At 46.9% G+C, this 19,739-nt stretch overlaps 1 protein-coding gene across 1 annotated transcript in view; it reads left to right on the top strand.

The window, feature by feature from the left end:
- The first annotated feature begins 2,574 nt into the window (after positions 1-2,574).
- The window catches only part of PDLIM1 (PDZ and LIM domain 1), a 47,853-nt gene continuing 30,688 nt past the window's right edge, over positions 2,575-19,739 (top strand). Inside the window, exon 1 of the mRNA XM_058697286.1 lies at positions 2,575-2,789. Within this exon, the coding sequence (XP_058553269.1) occupies positions 2,694-2,789 (96 nt within the window). The 5' untranslated portion in view covers positions 2,575-2,693. The remainder of the gene's footprint in view (positions 2,790-19,739) is intronic.

Below are 19,739 nucleotides of genomic sequence, written 5' to 3'. Positions count from 1 at the left end.
AATTAACAAATAATTTTGTTTATAAATAATACTATTGGGTTTACACATAATTTTGTAAACTCTTTTTTATGTATTTTGAAAGCACATCCCCTGCCTCCTCGTACCCTTCACTGTTTTCATGTTCATGCTGTGTACTATTCCCTCACGGCCATACCATATTTAGCCACTTCTCTGTTACTGCTTGATTCCAGTTTTTTGTCATTATAAATAATGCAGCTATAAATATCTTTGTACATATAGCTTTTTCCTCCTTTGAAATTATGTCCTTGGAATCAGTGCCCAGAAAGGGGATGACTGGGTCAAAGGGCTGACTGTTTCATAGCAAGAGCACAACCAAGAACATTTAACAACCAAGAACATTTAACATTTAACGGCAGCTGTGGACTTGGACGGCCTCACAGCAGTACTAGGGCCCCATATTTGTAAAGAATATTGCATGCAACGATGTATCAGGTTCATGCCAGTGGGAGACCTGGGAAGAATGAGAGGCAGCCCCCTGCTCTTGGGGAACACAGAGGCTGTGGCTTTTCAACCTTTTTCTCCTCCTAGACACAAAATATTCAAAACTACTGCACATCTAAAGGCAGACTCAGAATTTAATGATTCCCCCAAATTCTGCAGGGACTTGAAACACTAACATGTTTTCTAATCCACAGAAACTAATTGAAGAGGGTATATGTTTGGCTTCGATGAAGCAGGTGGCTCGTTCCTGGCTATAACTCCATTCCTTTTTTCTCAGATTCAAGGAAGAATGTCAGGTTGCGGGGGTGGGGGTGGGGGGTGGAAGGGATGTAGAGATAACATAGATCCACTTTGAGCAACCAATTCGAGGCATATGCATTTGTGCTGTGACACAATTGGACAAATAAAGTATTTGTTTATATGCAAATCTGTGCACAGTGCTCCTTGGTAAGTATGCCGGGGTCACAGAGACAGAGCTCTGCTTTTAACAAATGCATACAGCATGTGCTGTGTGCCAAGCACTGTGCTGGGGCCCAAGTGCCAGTACGAATGAGCGCCAAGAAATCTATGAAGAACCTGGGCCCAGGGAGGCAAGGTGGTCATAAGGGTGGCCAGTGAATTGCATTCCTTACATACTACGTGCCCGGCACTATTCTAAGCACTGGGATACAGCAGTGATCGAATTAGCTCCCCTCCGGGAACTAATGGTTAGAGGTGGGGATGGGACAAACAATAAGGAAAATATTAAGTATATGTCAGATGGTGATAAATACAATGGAGAAAGATAAAATAGGGAAGGTAAGAGGGCAGTCTAGAGAGAAGGTTCTAGATTTCTTAACATTTATTCATTTTTGAGAGACAGAGGGTGAGCAGGAGAGGGACAGAATCAGAAGTGGGCTCCAGGCTCTGAGCTGTCAGCACAGAGCTGATGATGTGGGGCTCGAACCCACTGATCATGACGGGAGCCAAAGTCAAAGGCTTAACTGACCTAGCCACCCAGGCGCCCCTGGAGAGAGGGTTTGAAATTGAGTGCACTCAGCAATGGCCTGTATGATGACATCTGAACAAAGAGAAGGCCATGGATGGCTGGAGAAGAGAATTCCAGACAGAAGCCCTGCTGTGAGGCCCTGAGGCAGGAGCAGGGCCAGTGTGGGGTAGGGGTGGGGGGACAGTAGGAGGATATGAGGTCAGACAGGGAGTTGGGTTATTCTGTGAGTGGCCTGGTAAGCGTTTGGACTTCAGCCTTACTTGGAGTGCAGACCCAGCTGACAGCGGGGAACCTGGTCTGGTCTGGCGTGGAGAATGCACTGAAAGGCCAGGGTGGCAGGGAGCCCAGTTACAAGGCAGGTAGCAGGCTGGGAAGTCAAGTTTTTGTCCTCAACTTAGGGCTCTTTCCACGCGCTTAGCCCTTGGCCCACCCCGGACTTGACGTCTGAAATGAAGGTCAGAACCTACGGCGAACTCGAACTCCGAACTCCGTCTGGAGGAAAGGTTTCTAGGAAAGTTGTGAAGTCCAGTCACAACATCGTGCGATGGTCTCATTAGCATTAGGAAAGTTCCAGTGTGAGCTTCTGCAGCACAGGGAGCCTGGGCGGGGTTACGGTTACATCACTGACCAGCGGTATGGCCTCGGGCGAGCCTTCTAACTTCAGGCCGGCTCACTTAGTTCATCTGTAAAATGGGGTTAAACGCCCTGACTGCCCCAGCGCATCCCATGAGATCATTCGAAAGCACCTTTTAAACATCATTAGCATTCACGAGAAGCAAACGTGAAAATGCAGTGGACCTCTGAGGGCTGAGTTAGCACAGCACTTCCAAACTCATTTTCGAAAGCGCCGAGCCCGGCTTTGTCTCCGGCGCGGTGTGTGTGTCGGAACCTGCTTGGCTCGCACCTAGCACCCGCGGCGGGGCTGGGAGCGGCGGCGGCATGCGCGGGGGAGAGGGGGGCGGGCGGGAGACGCTGCTGGGGCGGGGCTGCGGAGAACCCGGACCCCCCGACCCGCCTCGGGGTTCCCCGGGCCGGCGCGCTGGGCGGGGAGCGGCCGCGGGCGGGGCGGGGCGGGGCGCCGGGGCGGAGCCGTCCCCGCCCCCGCGCGCCCCCACCCCCGCGCGCTCCCTCCTCACGCCCGCCCCAGGCTCCCGGGGCCCGCGCCGCGCGCTCTTTCTCCGACAGCTGCCGGGAGCCCAGCGCACCGCGTCCTGCACCGTCTGTGCCCTCGGGTCGCCCCGCCATGACCAGCCAGCAGATAGTCCTCCAGGGCCCGGGACCATGGGGCTTCCGCCTCGTGGGGGGCAAGGACTTCGAGCAACCCCTGACCATTTCCCGGGTAAGAGCGCTCGGGACGCTCAGGGAGCGGGGAGCACCGAGCTGGGGAGCGGCGGACCCGGAGGGGATCTGGGGGAGGGGGTCCGGGGTCCCGCGGTCGCGCTGCCTGGAGACCAATGTTAGGGAGCCCGGGCCCGAGCTAGCACGGCCGGTCGCATCCAGGTGCGCCTCGCGCCAAGCGCTCCCCGTGCGCCTGGGGCCTCCGCCCCTTCCCCGCCGCTGCGCTCCCGGGCGAGGCGAACGGGCGGCGGCCGGGCGCGCACTGCCGGTGTCAGCGCGCGCCGGAGAGGGGGCAGTTTTCGTTCTTTCGCCACCGAAGCGCGGCCCGGCGTGTGGGCGCGCCTTGTCCACGCGCGAGGGCGTGAGAGTCCCCGCAGCTACCGCACGCTGGCAGGTATCCCGTCCCAGTTCACAAGTCGCCCGAGTGGCTGAAAGTAGATTGGAAGCAGCTGGAAAGACCTGGAAGTGAGGTGGAGTAGGTGGGAAGTTTACCCGGGGCAGGTGTGATGAATTTCTGAAACAACTGGTTTTCCACTCTTTGGACTTAACTCCGTGGCCAGGTCTCCCCTCGTTCCTACCTTTTGGAGAAAGTACCGGATTTTGGAAACAAGCAAGCCCAGATAAACCCTCTTGGACATTCCCCTCCTCCTGCGGGAGATGGCCATGCCTTATTTCTTCCTGCCGTTCCCAGGTTATCAACCGAACAGCCACTTTTGCCCAGGGATACTGGGTGGGGAGGAGTTTTCACTTTGCGTGGAGGGGGAATGCTGCTTGAAAGCTTCTTGGGCCTTTCTTTGGGAAGGCCCAGGTGTAATGGGAGACCACCAGGCCCATTACCCTGGAATAAAGCAGAAACCCTAGGGAGACTCAGACTCAGGGTTTGGAGGCCCAGGCTTAGGTCTTCTAGTCTGGACTAACTGTAATGTCCCAGTGGGAGTTGCCCTATTCACTGCCTGCATCTAAAAGGCAGCCAATAAATATTTTCCAATAAATGAAAAAGCATTCCCTGGTGTTAACACCCTGCCTAGAGGCCTGGTATTCCATTTTGGGGGCTATCTGCTTGCTGAAGCTGACCCTAAACTTGCCTCCCCAGTCATCTGAACATCTCTTTGTTCTTTGTGGGAGGATGGAGAGGGAAGGGAAGATCCCTGTGGGTGTTTTGTTTGTTTGTTTTTACTTAAATCCCTGCCTCCAGCGGCTGAAGGAATATGGTGGGGGGTGCCGGAGGCAAAGAATTGGGGGGCCTCTTCTTGGATTCTCTGCCAATCACTGTCCCGGCCATATTTCCTTCCAGGTAGGTCTAGCCCAGTGAGGTCTTCTCTGACTATCCCGTCCCCTAAAGGGGCAGGTGACTCAGATCTTAGGCCCTGTTCCCCCTTTGTTCCACCTGCTACCCTGAGGGGACTTCTTTTATTATTCTTACAGGTACATGCTGTCTTCTCAGATACCAGCCAAATTCCTCAAGTGTAGAAACTGTGCCTTCTCCTAATCTAGACCCCTGCCCCCAAGCCTGGCACAGAGCTGAACCTGACTGTACCCAGTCAGTGTTTGCAGGCTTATTAATAAATGCTTGTCCTGGGAAGGCACATTTAGACTCGCTTACCTCATAGTCCATTTGTCCTTGCCCTTTGTGTCTATAATTAACCTGTCAGCCCTTTCCACTTCTGAATTTATATATGGCATTAAACCTTTTTTTAAGAAGTGGAGGCTATATTGCCTATCTGTTAAAAGGGCAGTTACTTCCTGTCATTTTAACTGCTTTAAAAAAGTGCAAGTGGCACTGTGCAGGAATGACTATGTGGCATGGAAACCACAACACGAAATTCATTGGTTTGTACCTTCATATGTTTATTCCTTTGTTTATGAGCTCGTTTACGTTTAACGAGCTTATACTGTGCAAAGCCTTGGGGTCCCAGCTATGAGAGGACACAGCTCCACTTTCAAGGTGTCCGTGGTCTAGTGAGGGAAGCTAATCTTTATAATGCCCTTGGCAGTGGCTTTGACAAGTGACAGTGACGCAGAAGAGGGGACGTTCTCATGCTCTCCGTTATACAGTTGTTTCTTCGTGTCATTATTTCTACATGGGATAAAAGATGTGTCTCCTCACCTCCTGGGGATGAGAAAGTCATCCTCAAGGGGCCCTGAGGTGGTCGTCTGAGATCTTATGGTGGTCTGGTTTCTACTTCTTACTTGAGTTGTACCTGGCGGTGAGCCTTCTTACATTTTTGTCTCTGAGATGGGGGTAACCCCCGCCGTCGGCTGCCCGTTGAGGAGCGTGAGAGTGCTCAGGGAACAGGAGAGGGGAGGTGTGAGCACTGACAGAGACACACACCTTCTGGCTGGCCGGCAGGTGCACTGCATTTATCATCTGGGGCAGACACACTTTGCTGGTATGGTTTTATACACATAGACTTTGAGTCTCCACGCCAAAGCAAACCATAAAATTAGGCCAGGAGAGGAGTACCTTTCATTTGAATAAATGCGTTTGCTTTCTCTGGCGTGAATTATTCTGGTATTGGCTCCAGTCTTTTGTGAAGCGACTAAAGCTTCCGGATATAACTGTAATCTTGCATGCTTGAAAGGGGTTCTTTTTCTTTTTTGTAATAAAAAAAAAGTCATAAAATATAAATGCATTGGAAACAACTATAAAGTAAATACCTGTAGTCCCCCACTCAGGACAAGAACTAGAACATTGCCTGCGCTCCAGAAGTGCACCAGACATAATCCTATCTTAACATATGGTAATCACCTCCTTGTTTTTTTTCTTTATAGTTTTACCACCTAAATATGTTTCCTGAACACCATAGCTTAAGTTTACCTGTTTCTGAGCGGAATCATACAGAACACATTGTGTGTGTAGTTCTTTTACTCCTCATTGTTTATTTGTATTATTGTGATAAACTTAAAATTTCAATCCAGGTTTTCAACTTTAAATGGGCATGAACCAACTTGCTTCCTCTTCCCAGTTTCTACCCCAAGGCCCCTACTGTGGACTCCGTGATGATCTAGCCACGTATTTGCCTCTGTCCTCTGAGATTTTTTTTCTCTGTCACTTCCTGCTCCAAATCTACAGTTGTCTCTCCTTAAGGTTTTTTTTTCCCCCCATATCAATATCTTATTTCCTCTAGTTGCTTTCAAGGGAAGCCTTCAGAGAATCCACACCCAGACCGAAATTGCTGCCCAATTTATGTTGACTGTTTTTCTGTCCCAGCAACTGACAAAAGACAGGAAAGGGTGGGGCCAGAGATAAGGGGGTGCTCTTGGTGGGAGGAGCTGTTATTTGCCTCTTGAGTAAGCCTTTGCTAAGAGCAGTGTGGTTTTATGGGGAATGCTGTACCCTTTGCTTGGGTGTCCTAAAGGAAGCTCAATGATGGATACTTGGTAGCCAGAGGGTCTTTTCTGATTTTTAGGAGTGTTCTTTTCAGACTGAAGTAGATTTACATCATGTCCTAAGGGTCGAAAGAGCAGGGCCTGTCAAATTGTGAAAGGCAAGAAGTGTCCATAAAGGCTCACTATATTTTTATAGCCCTTGCCCCGCACCCCTCCTCACCTGGGAATTACTAGCTGCTCCAGCTGACCTTGGTTGATCGAAGGCGAGAGGAGGAAGAGGGTCAAAGGGAAAAGCAGTTAAGTGCTTTCAATAATTTTTTTTTGAAGTAATCTCTACGCCCAGGGTGGGACTCAGATTGACAACCCTGAGGTCAAGAGTCAGTCACATGCTCTGACTGAGCCCGCCAGGTGCCCCTGGAATAGCACTTAAGCGAATGCTTGAGCCTACTGGCAGGAAATTCACCAAGCAGTGTTGGGACCTTCTGATCAAATACTCTGCCCTTGCCCAACCTTCTGCATGCCAGGATTTGTCTTTAAAGAGGAGAGGGGGAGAAGAATGACGTTCAGGTATTGTAGCACGGCACAGGACCAAGAGGAGATTATCACCTAACCGCTGAGGTCACACTCTCCTTGGCTCATCAGGACTGGGAAAAGCACCAAGCAGTTGCTTTTGTGCAGAGAGCAGGGACTGGCGGCTCCTTCCCGAGGATGCCACCCCATTGTTCCACAGAGAGCTTTGCTTTAGGTAATTTGTTTGAATTTACATAATTTTACATTGACTGAACTATTTCCTTGTAAAGAAGAGGGTAGAAATTGGTTAAAAATGAGCAAAGGTGGCTATGTCAGAAAATCAATTTTTAGAGGATGATTTGACTTCCAGTGTGTCTCAGGAAAGCCTGGGGAAACCTGCCAGGACGTCTGTATGGTACCTGGTAACATGTCCAGGGCGGAGACTCAGGCTGAGCTCCTCTCCAGTCCTGAGCACCACACTGGGTGACCCTGGGCACATTGTTCACCTTCTCTGTGGTTCAATTATCCGTAAAGATAAAATAACCAGCAAACCCACTGGTTTTGTACCCTTTGAACACGAGGGCCTACTTCTTCGCCGTTAAGAAATGTTTCAGCTTTAGGCAATATGGTATTGGTTGTACCTTCGACTATGAGTTGATTAAGAAAATGCATTCTTGGGGCGCCTGGGTGGCGCAGTCGGTTAAGCGTCCGACTTCAGCCAGGTCACGATCTTGCGGTCTGTGAGTTCGAGCCCCGCGTCGGGCTCTGGGCTGATGGCTCGGAGCCTGGAGCCTGTTTCCGATTCTGTGTCTCCCTCTCTCTCTGCCCCTCCCCCGTTCATGCTCTGTCTCTCTCTGTCCCAAAAATAAATAAAAAACGTTGAAAAAAAAAATTAAAAAAAAAAAAAAAAAAAAAGAAGAAAATGCATTCTGAATTCAGAAGTGTTTTCAGATGATTCTGTGTTGTGTTATTCATCCGTAATTATCTGTGTTCAGATGACTCTTGTGTTAATCATGAGATTGGTCTGGCTTCAAAGCCCACAGCCTTAGTCTCTATCTCATAATAATCATTTTAACAGCGGCTAACGTTTCTTGAATGCCCACTCTGTGCTAGGTGTGCACTTGCATTATCTTCTGTGTTCCCCACAACCCATGACACAGAGACACAGGACGCTCCGGCAGTAAATTGCAAAGCTGGGATTTGAAACGAGGCAGACTGGCTCCCAGGCTAGCTTTAACCACTGTGTTCTGCCTCTAGATGATCCCTGTCAATATTTCATTGGTGGGAATCTTGGCACATAACTCAGCTCCAAGAAGTGCTAATGGTGGTACAGGTACAATGTAAGGGGTAGGGAGGACCCTCCTGGGCTCCTCACCCCAGAGCCTATCATACCCATGAGAGTTGGCCATGGTGACCTTAGCTGTTTTGTGGCCTCCAGGTGCTCTTGGAGCTCAGAGCATCCCAGAGACCAGCACTTCCCCTCCCTAATCCCCGGAAAAGCCAGAAGCCATGGCCCCACCTGTGAGAATTGACAGTCCAGCTGTGGGATTCCATGACCACGTGGCCAGTGGAGAACAGAAGCGCAGAGGATTTGAAGGATTAGAGAGAAGCCTGCCAGGGTGGGTAGGAGGGGATTTGGGGGCAGTTTTTGTGTCAAATGAAGATGACTAGGGATAAACAGATCCACGTTGCTCAGCCACTCATGGGCCTGGAAAGTGGCAGCCAAGCCAAGGCCAAAATGAAACATACCCATGAAAGCCTAAGGGAGAAGAAGGTTATTTCTGTATGGCACTTAGCACCCTGTGTGATTGTCGATGTCGTTAGCCTCATCGTGGGCGAACTGGAATGCTCCTCCATAATTGAGGCCTGCGGTGTGCTTTCACGTACGTGGTACACTGCCTTCTGGGCAAATTCCATAAACCTTTGAAATGATTTCCTGAAGAACACTATGGTCTTGAAGGAGCCCGGGTTCTTGACCAAGGACTGAGAGCCCAGTTTTTATAGATTGGACTACTCATATTACCACGTGAGACAGTAAGGACGCAGGTATGACCTACAGAAGATAAAGATGTCTGAAATGCATATGGATAGATTAAATTCAGATAGGGCCACAAGGTTTTACATCCATTTCTTTTTTTTTTTTTAATTTTTTTAAATGTTTTGTTTTATTTTTGAGAGACAGAGAGAGACAGAGCTTGAACGAGGGAGGAGCAGAGAGGGAGGGAGACACAGAATCCAAAGCAGGCTCCAGGCCCCAGGCCCCGACCAAGCACAGAGCCCGATGCGGGGCTCGGACCCACAAACGCGAGATCATGACCTGAGCCAAAGATGGTTGCTCAACCGACTGAACCACCCAGGCGCCCCAACATCCATTTCTTTTTTATTTATTTATTTATTTATTTATTTATTAAAAAAAAAATTTTTTTTTTAACGTTTATTTATTTTTGAGACAGAGAGAGAGCATGAACGGGGGAGGAGCAGAGAGAGAGGGAGACACAGAATCGGAAACAGGCTCCAGGCTCCGAGCCATCAGCCCAGAGCCTGACGCGGGGCTCGAACTCACGGACCGCGAGATCGTGACCTGGCTGAAGTCGGACGCTTAACCGACTGAGCCACCCAGGCGCCCCATCCATTTCTTTTTTAAATGAATTGTAAAAAATACTCATGCTTCTGAAGCTGAACCCATACCCATACCCTATGACCAACAATTCTGATAGTTAAATACTCCATAGAATTGTGTCCAGATGGGCAGCAAGATACATCAAGAGTTTTCAACGTTTTTTTTTTTTTTTTTTTTTTAATTTATTTTTGGGACAGAGAGAGACAGAGCATGAACAGGGGAGGAGCAGAGAGAGAGGGAGACACAGAATCGGAAGCAGGCTCCAGGCTCCGAGCCATCGGCCCAGAGCCCGACGCGGGGCTCGAACTCACGGACCGCGAGATCGTGACCTGGCTGACGTCGGACGCTTAACCGACTACGCCACCCAGGCGCCCCACATCAAGAGTTTTCAAAGCGGCACTATTCACGGTAGCCCCAAACTTGAATAATTCCAGTGTCTAGCAACAATAGGTTGGATAAACAACTAGTAGTAGAGTTAGAGGACATTAAACACCACCAGCAGTTGTAGTAATTGCAACTCTGCACAATGACATGAAAGAAACATGTAAAAGGGAAAATACTATGTGATTTCAGTTATGTAAAATTAGGCAAAATTAATCCATGGTGTTAGGAGTCAGGGTCAGGTTAGCAATGGGAAGGCGGTAGGAGGGGCCTTCAGAAGTTCGGTTCGGTTTCTTTACCTAGTGCTGGGTTCGTGGGTGCCCTCTCTGTGTGAGACTCTATCCAGCTGTGTGTTTATGATTTGTGCACTCTTCTATATGTGTGTTACACTTCAATTAAAAGTTTCTATAAAAACTTGCATGCTTGGGGCATCTGGGTGGCTCAGCTGGCTAAGCATCTGACTTCAGCTCAAGTCATGATCTCATGGCTGGTGAGTTCAAGCCCCACATCGGGCTCTGTGCCGACAGCTCTGAGCCTGGATCCTGCTTCGGAGTCTGTGTCTCCCTGTCTCTCAGCCCCTCCCCCACTCACACTCTGTGTCTCTCTCCCTCAAGAATAAATAAACATTAAAAAAAAAAAAAAACTTTCATGCTTGTTATAAAAAAAATGTGGAATGCATAAGGTTAAGACCCCTCCCCACACCCTTCCCCAGTCCTGCTTCCCAGAGGTAAATAAACTCTTGACAGTTTGCTGCAAAACTTTTCAGACTTTTCTCTATTCGTGTAACATTTTTAACATCAATGTGCCATGTCATAGTAACTTACATGTCACGTAGACATCATTGCTTTGTACCTTCTGCCTTATTTTTACTGCAGCAAATCAAAAGTTAAAGACATCTTGATGTCATGGTGAAATGTAGTCTCAGAATCAGCCTGCTCTGGGCTCAAACTCGGTCTTGTTCACTTACTAGCTCTGTGTCCTTTGGCAGGGATAGCCCCTGAAACTTCAGTGTCTTCACTTGTAAGGTAGGGATAATAGTAATTGTCTTCAAAAGACTGTGGTGGGGATTAAGGTGATGTGTATAGAGAGGCCAGCACCATAGTGAACGCCTAGAAGGCATCAGAACGCAGTGCTGTTAGATAAATACCAGTGGTGATCTGTGTATTGAGTGCTTATTATAGGCCAGACATTGTTCTAAACTTTTGACACCTGTAATGTCATTTAATCCTCCCAACAAACTAATGAGGTTGCTGCTATTATAAATTCCATTTGATAAGTAAAGAAGCTGAGCTATAGAGAGCACCTTGCCCAAGGTCATGTGGTTAGTCGATGGTTGGGCTTTGGGTTATGGATGGTAATTATTGGAGCGATTTAGAAACACATGGGGTTCATAAAGGCTTGTTTGTGAGATTCGGTGATTTCTTGATAAATTAGGGTGTTCTATTTTTTTTTAACTCCTTTTTAATTTTATTCCTACCTAAGAAATAGTGTTTGGTCTTTCAGACTAGGAGAGCAGTCTCTGAGTTGTCCTTCCTCAGTGTAATAGCTTCCTTCACACTAACCATGAAGTAAAGCTGAATTAAGGCACAACTCATCTACAAGCACCCAAACCCTACTCTATTGCCTCATTTTGTTGAGAAAATGGTTACAGTGTAACATTTTGAAACTTTCTTGAGGATTTTCAGGGGAAACTGTATAAGCTCATACAGCGTCTGTGACTATAATGTAGCTTCAAAGTGTGGGCCATACCTGGGCCCACAAAGAAATTGAGTTAAAAGTACGACTTGAGAGTTCAAACTCCACATCTAAATGGCATACTGCAGGGAAGCCTGGGTGGTTCAGTCGGTTAAGCATCCAACTTCGACTCAAGTCATGATCTCACGGTTTGTGAGTTCAAATCAGGCTTCTGCTGTCAGCACAGAGCCCACTTCGGATCCTCTGTCCCCCTTTCTCTCTGCCCCTCCCCTGCTCATGCATATTCTCTCTCTCTCAAAAACAAACAAACAAACAAATAAATAAATAAATGGCATACTGTAGGGTTGGGTGCTGTTCTGTTGCCCACCTCAGAATCTTTTAAATTTATACCCTACTTTGATACAGCCATTAAATCCGTGGAGGTTGACCCTAACGATACATGGCACTGAGACTGAACTTGAATTCCAAATTTCCTTATTCTAGTCTTCTTTTATATAATGCTGAATTATATCATTTATGCTATCTCACCTACTCGTAAGAAGAATTTAAGGTGATTTACAACACACATTTCAATATTTCAACATAACACACATCATACAGTTTAAAATAAAATTGGACCATAGAAGAGGAAGGAGATGTGCCAGACCTTTAAATCAGATGGTTTCTCTAATTGCATATCACACTGAGCTGTAAGGGTTCTGGCCAAGGCAAAATAGCAACCATGTTGAGTGATTCAGCATCTGGAATGAAATTACTTCTACAAAATGAAGTTTGCATATCACCTTCAAGGGTGTTGACCAGCATGATGGAAGCAATACAGACACACACACACACACACACACACACACACACACACATATACACACACGTGTGTGTGTGTATAAAGATTTTATCTTCAAAAAAAATTTTTTAACATTCATTTTTGAGAGGCAGAGTGTGAGTGGGGGAGGGGCAGAGAGAGAGGGAGGCACAGAATCTGAAGCAGGCTCCAGGCTCTGAGCTGTCAGCACAGAGCCCGACGGGGGGCCCGAACTCACGGATAGCAAGATCATGTCCTGAGCTGAAGTTGGACACTTAACCGACTGAGCCACCCAGGCGCCCCATTTAAAGATTTTATTTCTAAATAATCTCTACACCCAACATGGGGCTCGAACTCAAAACCCCGAGATCAAGAATCACACACTATACCGACTGAGCCAGCCAGGCACCCCTATACATATGTATGCATGTGGTGCACATATATGTATCATGTGTGTGTATATGTACATATATATATATATATACACATACATATGGTATGTATATATTTATATTTGTTCTGTTTCAGTAAGAGATAGAGAAATACTCTTCTCATAGATGTTTCTTTCAAGGGCCTTTTGTGTATCTTAATAGGAGTGTAAGCCCTTGAGGTTGTTTCTGGAGGAAGATTTTAGGGTCTGAGTTTTTTTTTGCTTACCTTGTAACTTCAGGGAGAGAGCTTTAGGGGAAGGGGTAATCAAACCCATGTTTCCAAACCTGATGAGCATCAACATTTTCTGGGAAGCTTTACAAAATGTATAGATTCCCCAGGGGATCTGATGACTGGCCTGCCTGGGAACAATTGCATCATCCTTGCAAATATCAGAGTTTTCCTGAGTTCTTGGTAACATGGCTCCATTTCTGGCCTGAGGTGTAGATACCAGTTCCAAGGGGCAAGGTTAACCGTGTTCTGTGAACATTCAGGAAATTGCCCTATATTCCTGTCCACAGGTGAAAGAACCTTCTGAATAGAGATAATTTTTTTCCTTAGGGAAAAAAAGCTCTGCATCAGAACAATAGTTTAAACTATTTGGTGACTATTTAGTTAAAATGGCTCTCTCTGTCAAAAGGGTAATAATTCAGTTTGTCATCCAGGCTGGAACACTGCTAAAAGTGAAATGGAGTGCTTTTGATTAATTAAGCTGGGAAAATAGGTTAGTGTCCTGAGCCAACTAGGGTGTCTCATAAACCTAGCCATAAAGCATTTTACATTTAATTTTGCTTTACGTAACTTTAAAACTAAGCCAGTGATCACACAGACACATTTGCATGAGGGGTCAGGAGGCAACATAAATGAGTTTTGACTTGAGGGTGAGGTAGTAAGAAAACTATTAGGTAGCTGCAAGAGTGGTTGGAGGTTTCTGTCTGTTAGTGCACACTCCATGGAGCTGTGAGTTTTCTGATAAGTGGCAACTGGTACCGTGTTTCTGTGTCGGGGGGCGATAGAGCGTGGCGGGGGGGAGGCTGTGCCGAATGGAGAGCTCATGCCTGATCTAAGGGGGCAGAGGCTTCTCAGCCAGTGCTGATTGTTTAGGTCCAGAATTGCCAGATTTCTCACAAGGAGCTGAGAATGTAGAGTTTTGTGTGAAATTTACCAATATATAAATATTGGCGAGTTTTCCATTGTTCGTCAAAGTACAGTCTTTTTAGAAAACAGCAGGGTTCTTACAGCCTGGTCCGTGTTTACGTCTCCAGCATCATCCCCTTTCTCTCCCTTTACCAGTCCACATGCTGTGCCTGTAACTTGCATGCTCTTTCCTGCCTCCTGTAGTGCCTTTACACAGTTTTAAGCAATACCTCCTCTTGGGAGTCTTCCCTGATTCCATCCACTGGCTGTTGTACATGCCCGTCTCCCTCAGGAGATTGTGAACTCCTTGATGGTACGCACCATCTTTTTCACAGCTGCATCCCAGTGCCTTGTGTGGTTCCCAGAATCTGTAAACAGTAACTTGTATTTCTGGAGCTTGACCGTGTGCTCAGCCTGAATGATTTCATGTAATCCTTGTAACAGCCTTCTGGTGTCAGGACTGTTATCACCCATGTCTCCTAGATGAAAAGAGGTGGAATATCCTGCCCAAGGACACTTAGCTTACATGTGACAGAGACACAGGACTTGAACCCTGACCGTCTGACTTCAGAAGCCACATCTTTTTTTTTTTTAAGTTTACTTATTTTTGAGAGAGAGAGAGAGAGAGAGTGTGTGTGTGTGTGTGTGTGTGCACACGTGTTTATGTGCATGCAAGCGGGGAAGGGGCAGAGAGAGAGGGAGACAAAGGATCCAAAGCAGGCTCTGTGCTGACAGCACAGAGCCCGACGCAGGGCTTGAACTCACGAATTATGAGATCATGACCTGAGCTGAAGCTTAACTGACTGAGCCACCCAGCCGCCCCTGGAAGCCACAGCTTAATCAACAAGCTACACTCTCTTTCAGAAGGTACTTGAGGAATGGCTGGTGAATGCATGACCGAGAAAGAGAAGACAGGAACAGAGGAGGGATAAAATAGAAACATGCCATTATCACAGAGGAGCAAGGGTATCTTTTCACTTATGGCCAGTGGGTATGCAAAACATTCGGTTCTGTGTAACAGCTGTGTTTAGTTATTTAAATGTAAATTGAAGAAAGTGGGAGAGCTCCATCGCAGTTCTATTCTGCACCATTTAGAAGTGAAATTAAACTCCTCAAAAACCTTAAGAGCTCAGGAGTCTGGCAGCAAGGCTTTAAAGATGCATCAGGACCTTGCAGTATAGGGTGGTTGTATGGCTTGACCTCTGAGCCAAGTGTCTGCCTGGGGGCTGACGGGTGAGACAGACGTTAAATGAATTCTGCAGAAAAATGGCAGGTTGTTCATTAATGGAAATGGTTGTGCCTAAGCCCATTTGTTCTCATGAAGCAAGAGTGGTGTTGTGTGGTCTCTGGGGAAGAAAGCTGGTAGAGGGTTTTTGAGGATGTCTCTTGAGCTAATGTGTCTGTTTCTTCGGAGGAGTGTACAGGATTGCTTTGTTAGACGTTGAAGCTGACTCCACTGTGAGCTGGTTCTAATGGAATTTGATGGTCAGGAGGAAATTAGAACAGACAGTGTGGGATACGGGGTTAAGTGGATAGACTCTGGAGCCCACCAGCTGCGTAGCCTCATGCAAATAGCTTTAACCCCTGTTCTTTCATTTCTTCAACTGTAAGGATGCAGGTAATACCAGTTAGCTACCTGCTAGCATGGCATGAACACTGATAGGTTAACCCTCGCCAGGTACTTAAACTGTGCCTGACACATAAGAAGCATGTATGAACTGTTGGCTGTTACGATTATGATGAACAGTGTCGGGAAGATGGGAGCTCATCATTCAGGATGGAGACCAACCAGGTTTGTAGACACGGGTCTTCTCCCAGTGCCATGTTCTGATTTGGGTATTTTACTAGGGCGGGGTCACCGGGCCCAGCCCAGTACAGAGCAGCAGAGATGCTTGTCCTGGGGCGAAGACGCCCCAGAAGTTTGTGACACCAGTTCCTTGTGCAGGAGGCTAAGGCAGAGGAGTCTTCTTAAATCTGGGTTTCTCTTTGGCTCTGGCAGTTAGGTTGGGAGCATCTCCTGTGGCATCTTGGTAAACAGAAAGGGGGTGGAATTTGGGATGAGGGGATGTGCTTTCAAGTTCAGGCTCAAGCCTTTAGCTGTGAGAACTTGAATCATTCATGGCTTCTCTGAATCTCAATTTCCTTATCTGTGAAATTGTCTTTTTTAATTTTTTTTTAAGGTGTATTAATTTTTGAGGGACAGAGACAGAGGGAAAGCAGGGGAGGGGCAGAGAGAGAAAGGGAGACACAGAACCTGAAGCAGGCTCCAGGCTCTGACCTGTCAGCACAGAGCCCGACGCGGGGCTCGAACTCACATACAGTGAGACCTTGACCTGAGCCAAAGTCAGACGCTTAACAGACTGAGCCACCCAGGTGCCCCTTTGTGAAATTGTCATATGTTGGTGGTGAGGTCATCAAACACTAGATTGAATGTGAAAGGGCTTTGCATTGTTTAAATCCATTTTTTTTTTTTCAAAAGTAAAAGTGATCTGTTTCTCTGTGTGATCTCATCCAAGTCCCAGCTGATGATATTGTCTTATAACTTTCTGAGATTTCCCTTAACTTCCCATCAGTTTGTCTTTAAAAAAAAAAAAAAAAAAAAAAATCAGACCAGGAAACGGGGTGGTCAGGGCCCAGTTACTCAGGCTTGGGACTCTCAAGACTGGTTCTAGCTTGTCCAGGACCTGTCGGGATGTACTTAACAGAAATGCCTCTCCCACAAGACAGTTTGAACCAATGCTGGAAATTCCAGAGTTCTTAGAAGCTGAGCATTTTAAAGTAAAAAAGAAACTTCTATTTTCATTTTCTCAAGCCTGTCCCTTCCCACCCCACCCCCCTCTCATCATTTTAGTTTTGTGGGTAGTTACATTCCAGGATAGCGCTGTTGAGGGAAATGATTATTTGATTCCTTTTGAAATAGCCATTTATGAAAGGGTATAATAAAGCAACATTATATATTTAACAACACTAGATATTTTAGATTCAGTCATTCATTGGACAAATATTTATTGACTGCGCCAGGCACTGAGGATACCACAGCACAAAAGGCAGACAAAATCCTGCCCTCACACACCTTACTGTTTAGTAGGCCCTCAGGCATTAAGTCAATAAACCCACAAAATAGATTTACAAATCTAATGTGACAAGTGTCATGAGGAAGAAAAACAGTGTGTTAGAAGGAAGGCGGGGATCTACCTTAGATTGGAGGTCAGGGAAGGCCTCTCTGAGAGTGGGTCATTTAAGTGTGACCTGAAGGAAGAGACTGAGTTAATCAGGACAGAGGTTACAGGAGATGCTAAGGCCCTGTGGTTGGAGAGAACTAAGGAAGGCCATGTAGCTAGAGCTTAGTTGGGGGGAGTGGTATGATGAAGGTGAGGAAGGAAGTGTGGTCTGCACGGACCTTGTTAGTGATTCTGGATTTTATCCTAAGGGGTCTCTTTAATGCTATTAGATTTCACACTAATAGATTTCACACTATTAGATTTTATGATAGATGGGTTCCATCAGGCTGCTCTTTCTGGAGATAGAATTTGCTGACAGAATTATTGCCAATCCCAAGCAGAGTAATGCCTGGGGCCATTTTTTTTAAAGCAAGCTCTATGGCCAATGTGGGGCTTGAACTCACAACCCTGAGATCAAGGATCGCATGCTACACCAGTTGAGCAAGCTAGGCACCCAAGGTCTCTTGCTTTTTACAAGCCAGATCTCTGGTAAATAGATGATGGGAAAGCCAGAAAGGAAGGTTAGGAGGTCACGATCCCTGCACTGGCTTCCTGCTACATTCCAGAAGAGTTTTGCCTGATAAAGTCATAGCATGTCTGAGCTGGAAGGGACCCCAAGGATCGAGTCATCCACCCCTTATTCCCTGGGGTCAGGGAACTGTTGGGAGGGATGGGCCATGACAACAGTATCGCACCAGCCATCTCAGAAAGGTCAGTGTTTTCAGAGGGGTGAGGGCTGAATAGAAACTGTGGCTACTAGGGCGCCTGGGTAGCTCAATCGGTGGAGCGTCTGACTTTGGCTCGGGTCATGATCTCGCGATTCGTGAGTTCAAGCCCCGCGTCGGGCTCTGCGCTGACCGCTCAGAGCCTGGAGCCTGCTTCCGATTCTGTGTCTCCCTCTCTCTCTGCCCCTCCCCCTCCCCCACTCACACTCTGTCTCTCTCAAAAATAAGTGAACATTGAAAAAAAAGAAAAAGAAACCATGGCTGCTGAAAACTGCATCAGCCACAGAGGCCTCCCACACAAACCTTGCGTTCTGGTTTGGTGCCTCGAAGGGCCTCTTACCCATGGTGTGGCTTTGTGGAGACACCCGGATGTTCACAGGATCTTCCACGGTGGCTCCAAGGGGAGGCAGGATGCCCTGAGCACTGGGAGTCTGGGTGTGTTGCCACCACTCTGCTCCCGGGGGACTTGGAATCCCATCAAGGAAGGTCTTTTAATACCACAAGTCATAGACCAACCCTGGGATGACAGTAGTATTTTTAGCATACCTTGGTTTAGAAAATACCTAGTAGCAAACAATTGCTCTGTGGTTAGTACTACTTCCGAATGAGTTTGTACTTCATTCATTGCAATAACATCTGTAGTTCACTTGAAAAATAGCTGTACATCTGTCGGTGTGTGAAGCAGGATATTTAGTCCGCATGTATTGCTGCTCAGTAGGCAAATGGATTTGACAACCCATTGCAGTAATTGACTAGCTTTCCCCAAGCATGGGTGGCCCATAAATTGGGAACTGCTAGTTCAGAAGCATTGGCCTGGAGCACCCAGCGGGCTCAGTCAGAAGACCGTGTGACTCTTGACCTCAGGATTGTGAGTTTGAGCCCCACGCTAGGTGTAGAGATCACTTAAAAACAAAATCTTGAAGGGTGCCCGAGTGGCTCAGTTGGTTAAGTGTCTGATTCTTGATTTCCACTCAGGTCACGATCTCATGGTTCGTGGGATTGAGCCCCGTATCGGGCTTTGCGCTGACAGTGTGGAGCCTGCTTAAGATTCTCTATCTCCCTCTCTCTCTGCTTCTCCCCCGCTTGCTCGTGGTTGGTCGGTCTCTCAAAATAAATAAGCATTTAAAAAATAAGTAAAATAAAATCTTGGGAAAGAAAAAAAAGAAGCATTGGGCTGCAGAAAACCAGCCACCTATAGGAAATGATCCTAATTGTAATCAACTTCTCAGTGGGAGGAAACAGATCATGTAAGCCACACCACCATATTTCAAAGTATTCTTTATTGCTTTTTTTTTTTTAATTACGAGAATAATTCAAGATCATTGTAAAAGCCAAAAACATTATACAAATGTATAACTGTGAACAATTTTGTGTGAAGTGTTCCAATTTGTTCTGTGCATAAATAATATAAGATTTTTATAGAAATAAATAGGATGTTGCTATGCATTATGCTGTGTGTGTGTGTGTGTGTGTGTGTGTGTGTGTGTGTGTGTTTAAATGTTTATTTAGGGGCGCCTGGGTGGCGCAGTCGGTTAAGCGTCTGACGTCAGCCAGGTCACGATCTCGCGGTCCGTGAGTTCGAGCCCCGCATCAGGCTCTGGGGTGATGGCTCGGAGCCTGGAGCCTGTTTCCGATTCTGTGTCTCCCTCTCTGTCTCTGCCCCTCCCCCGTTCATGCTCTGTCTGTCTCTGTCCCAAAAATAAAAAATAAAAAACGTTGAAAAAAAAAAAATAAATAAATGTTTATTTATTTTTGAAGGAGAGAGAGTGCAAGCAGGGGTGGGTCAGAGAGAGAGGAGACAGAGGATCCGAAACAGGCTCTGCGCTGTCAGCACAGAGCCTGACGTGGGGCTCAAACTCACGAACTGTGAGATCATGACCTGAGCCGAAATCAAAAGTCAGACGCTTAACCAACTGACCCACCCAGGCATCCCTATGTATGTGCGTGTTTTTAACATACTTGGTAACTTATTTTAAGGAAGCAACAAGATTGAGTGGGAAGAACATTGGGTTTGGGTTCTGGCTCTGTAAATATACTAGTTGGATGATTAGTAATACAGTGATAAACTAGTTGGGTGATCCCAGGTAAATCACAGATCTTTCTA

Source organism: Neofelis nebulosa, chromosome 13 (assembly GCF_028018385.1).
Source record: "Neofelis nebulosa isolate mNeoNeb1 chromosome 13, mNeoNeb1.pri, whole genome shotgun sequence".
Classification (NCBI taxonomy): domain Eukaryota; kingdom Metazoa; phylum Chordata; class Mammalia; order Carnivora; family Felidae; genus Neofelis; species Neofelis nebulosa.
Note: the sequence above shows the minus strand (reverse complement) of the source record. Positions and strands in the feature narration are given on the sequence as shown.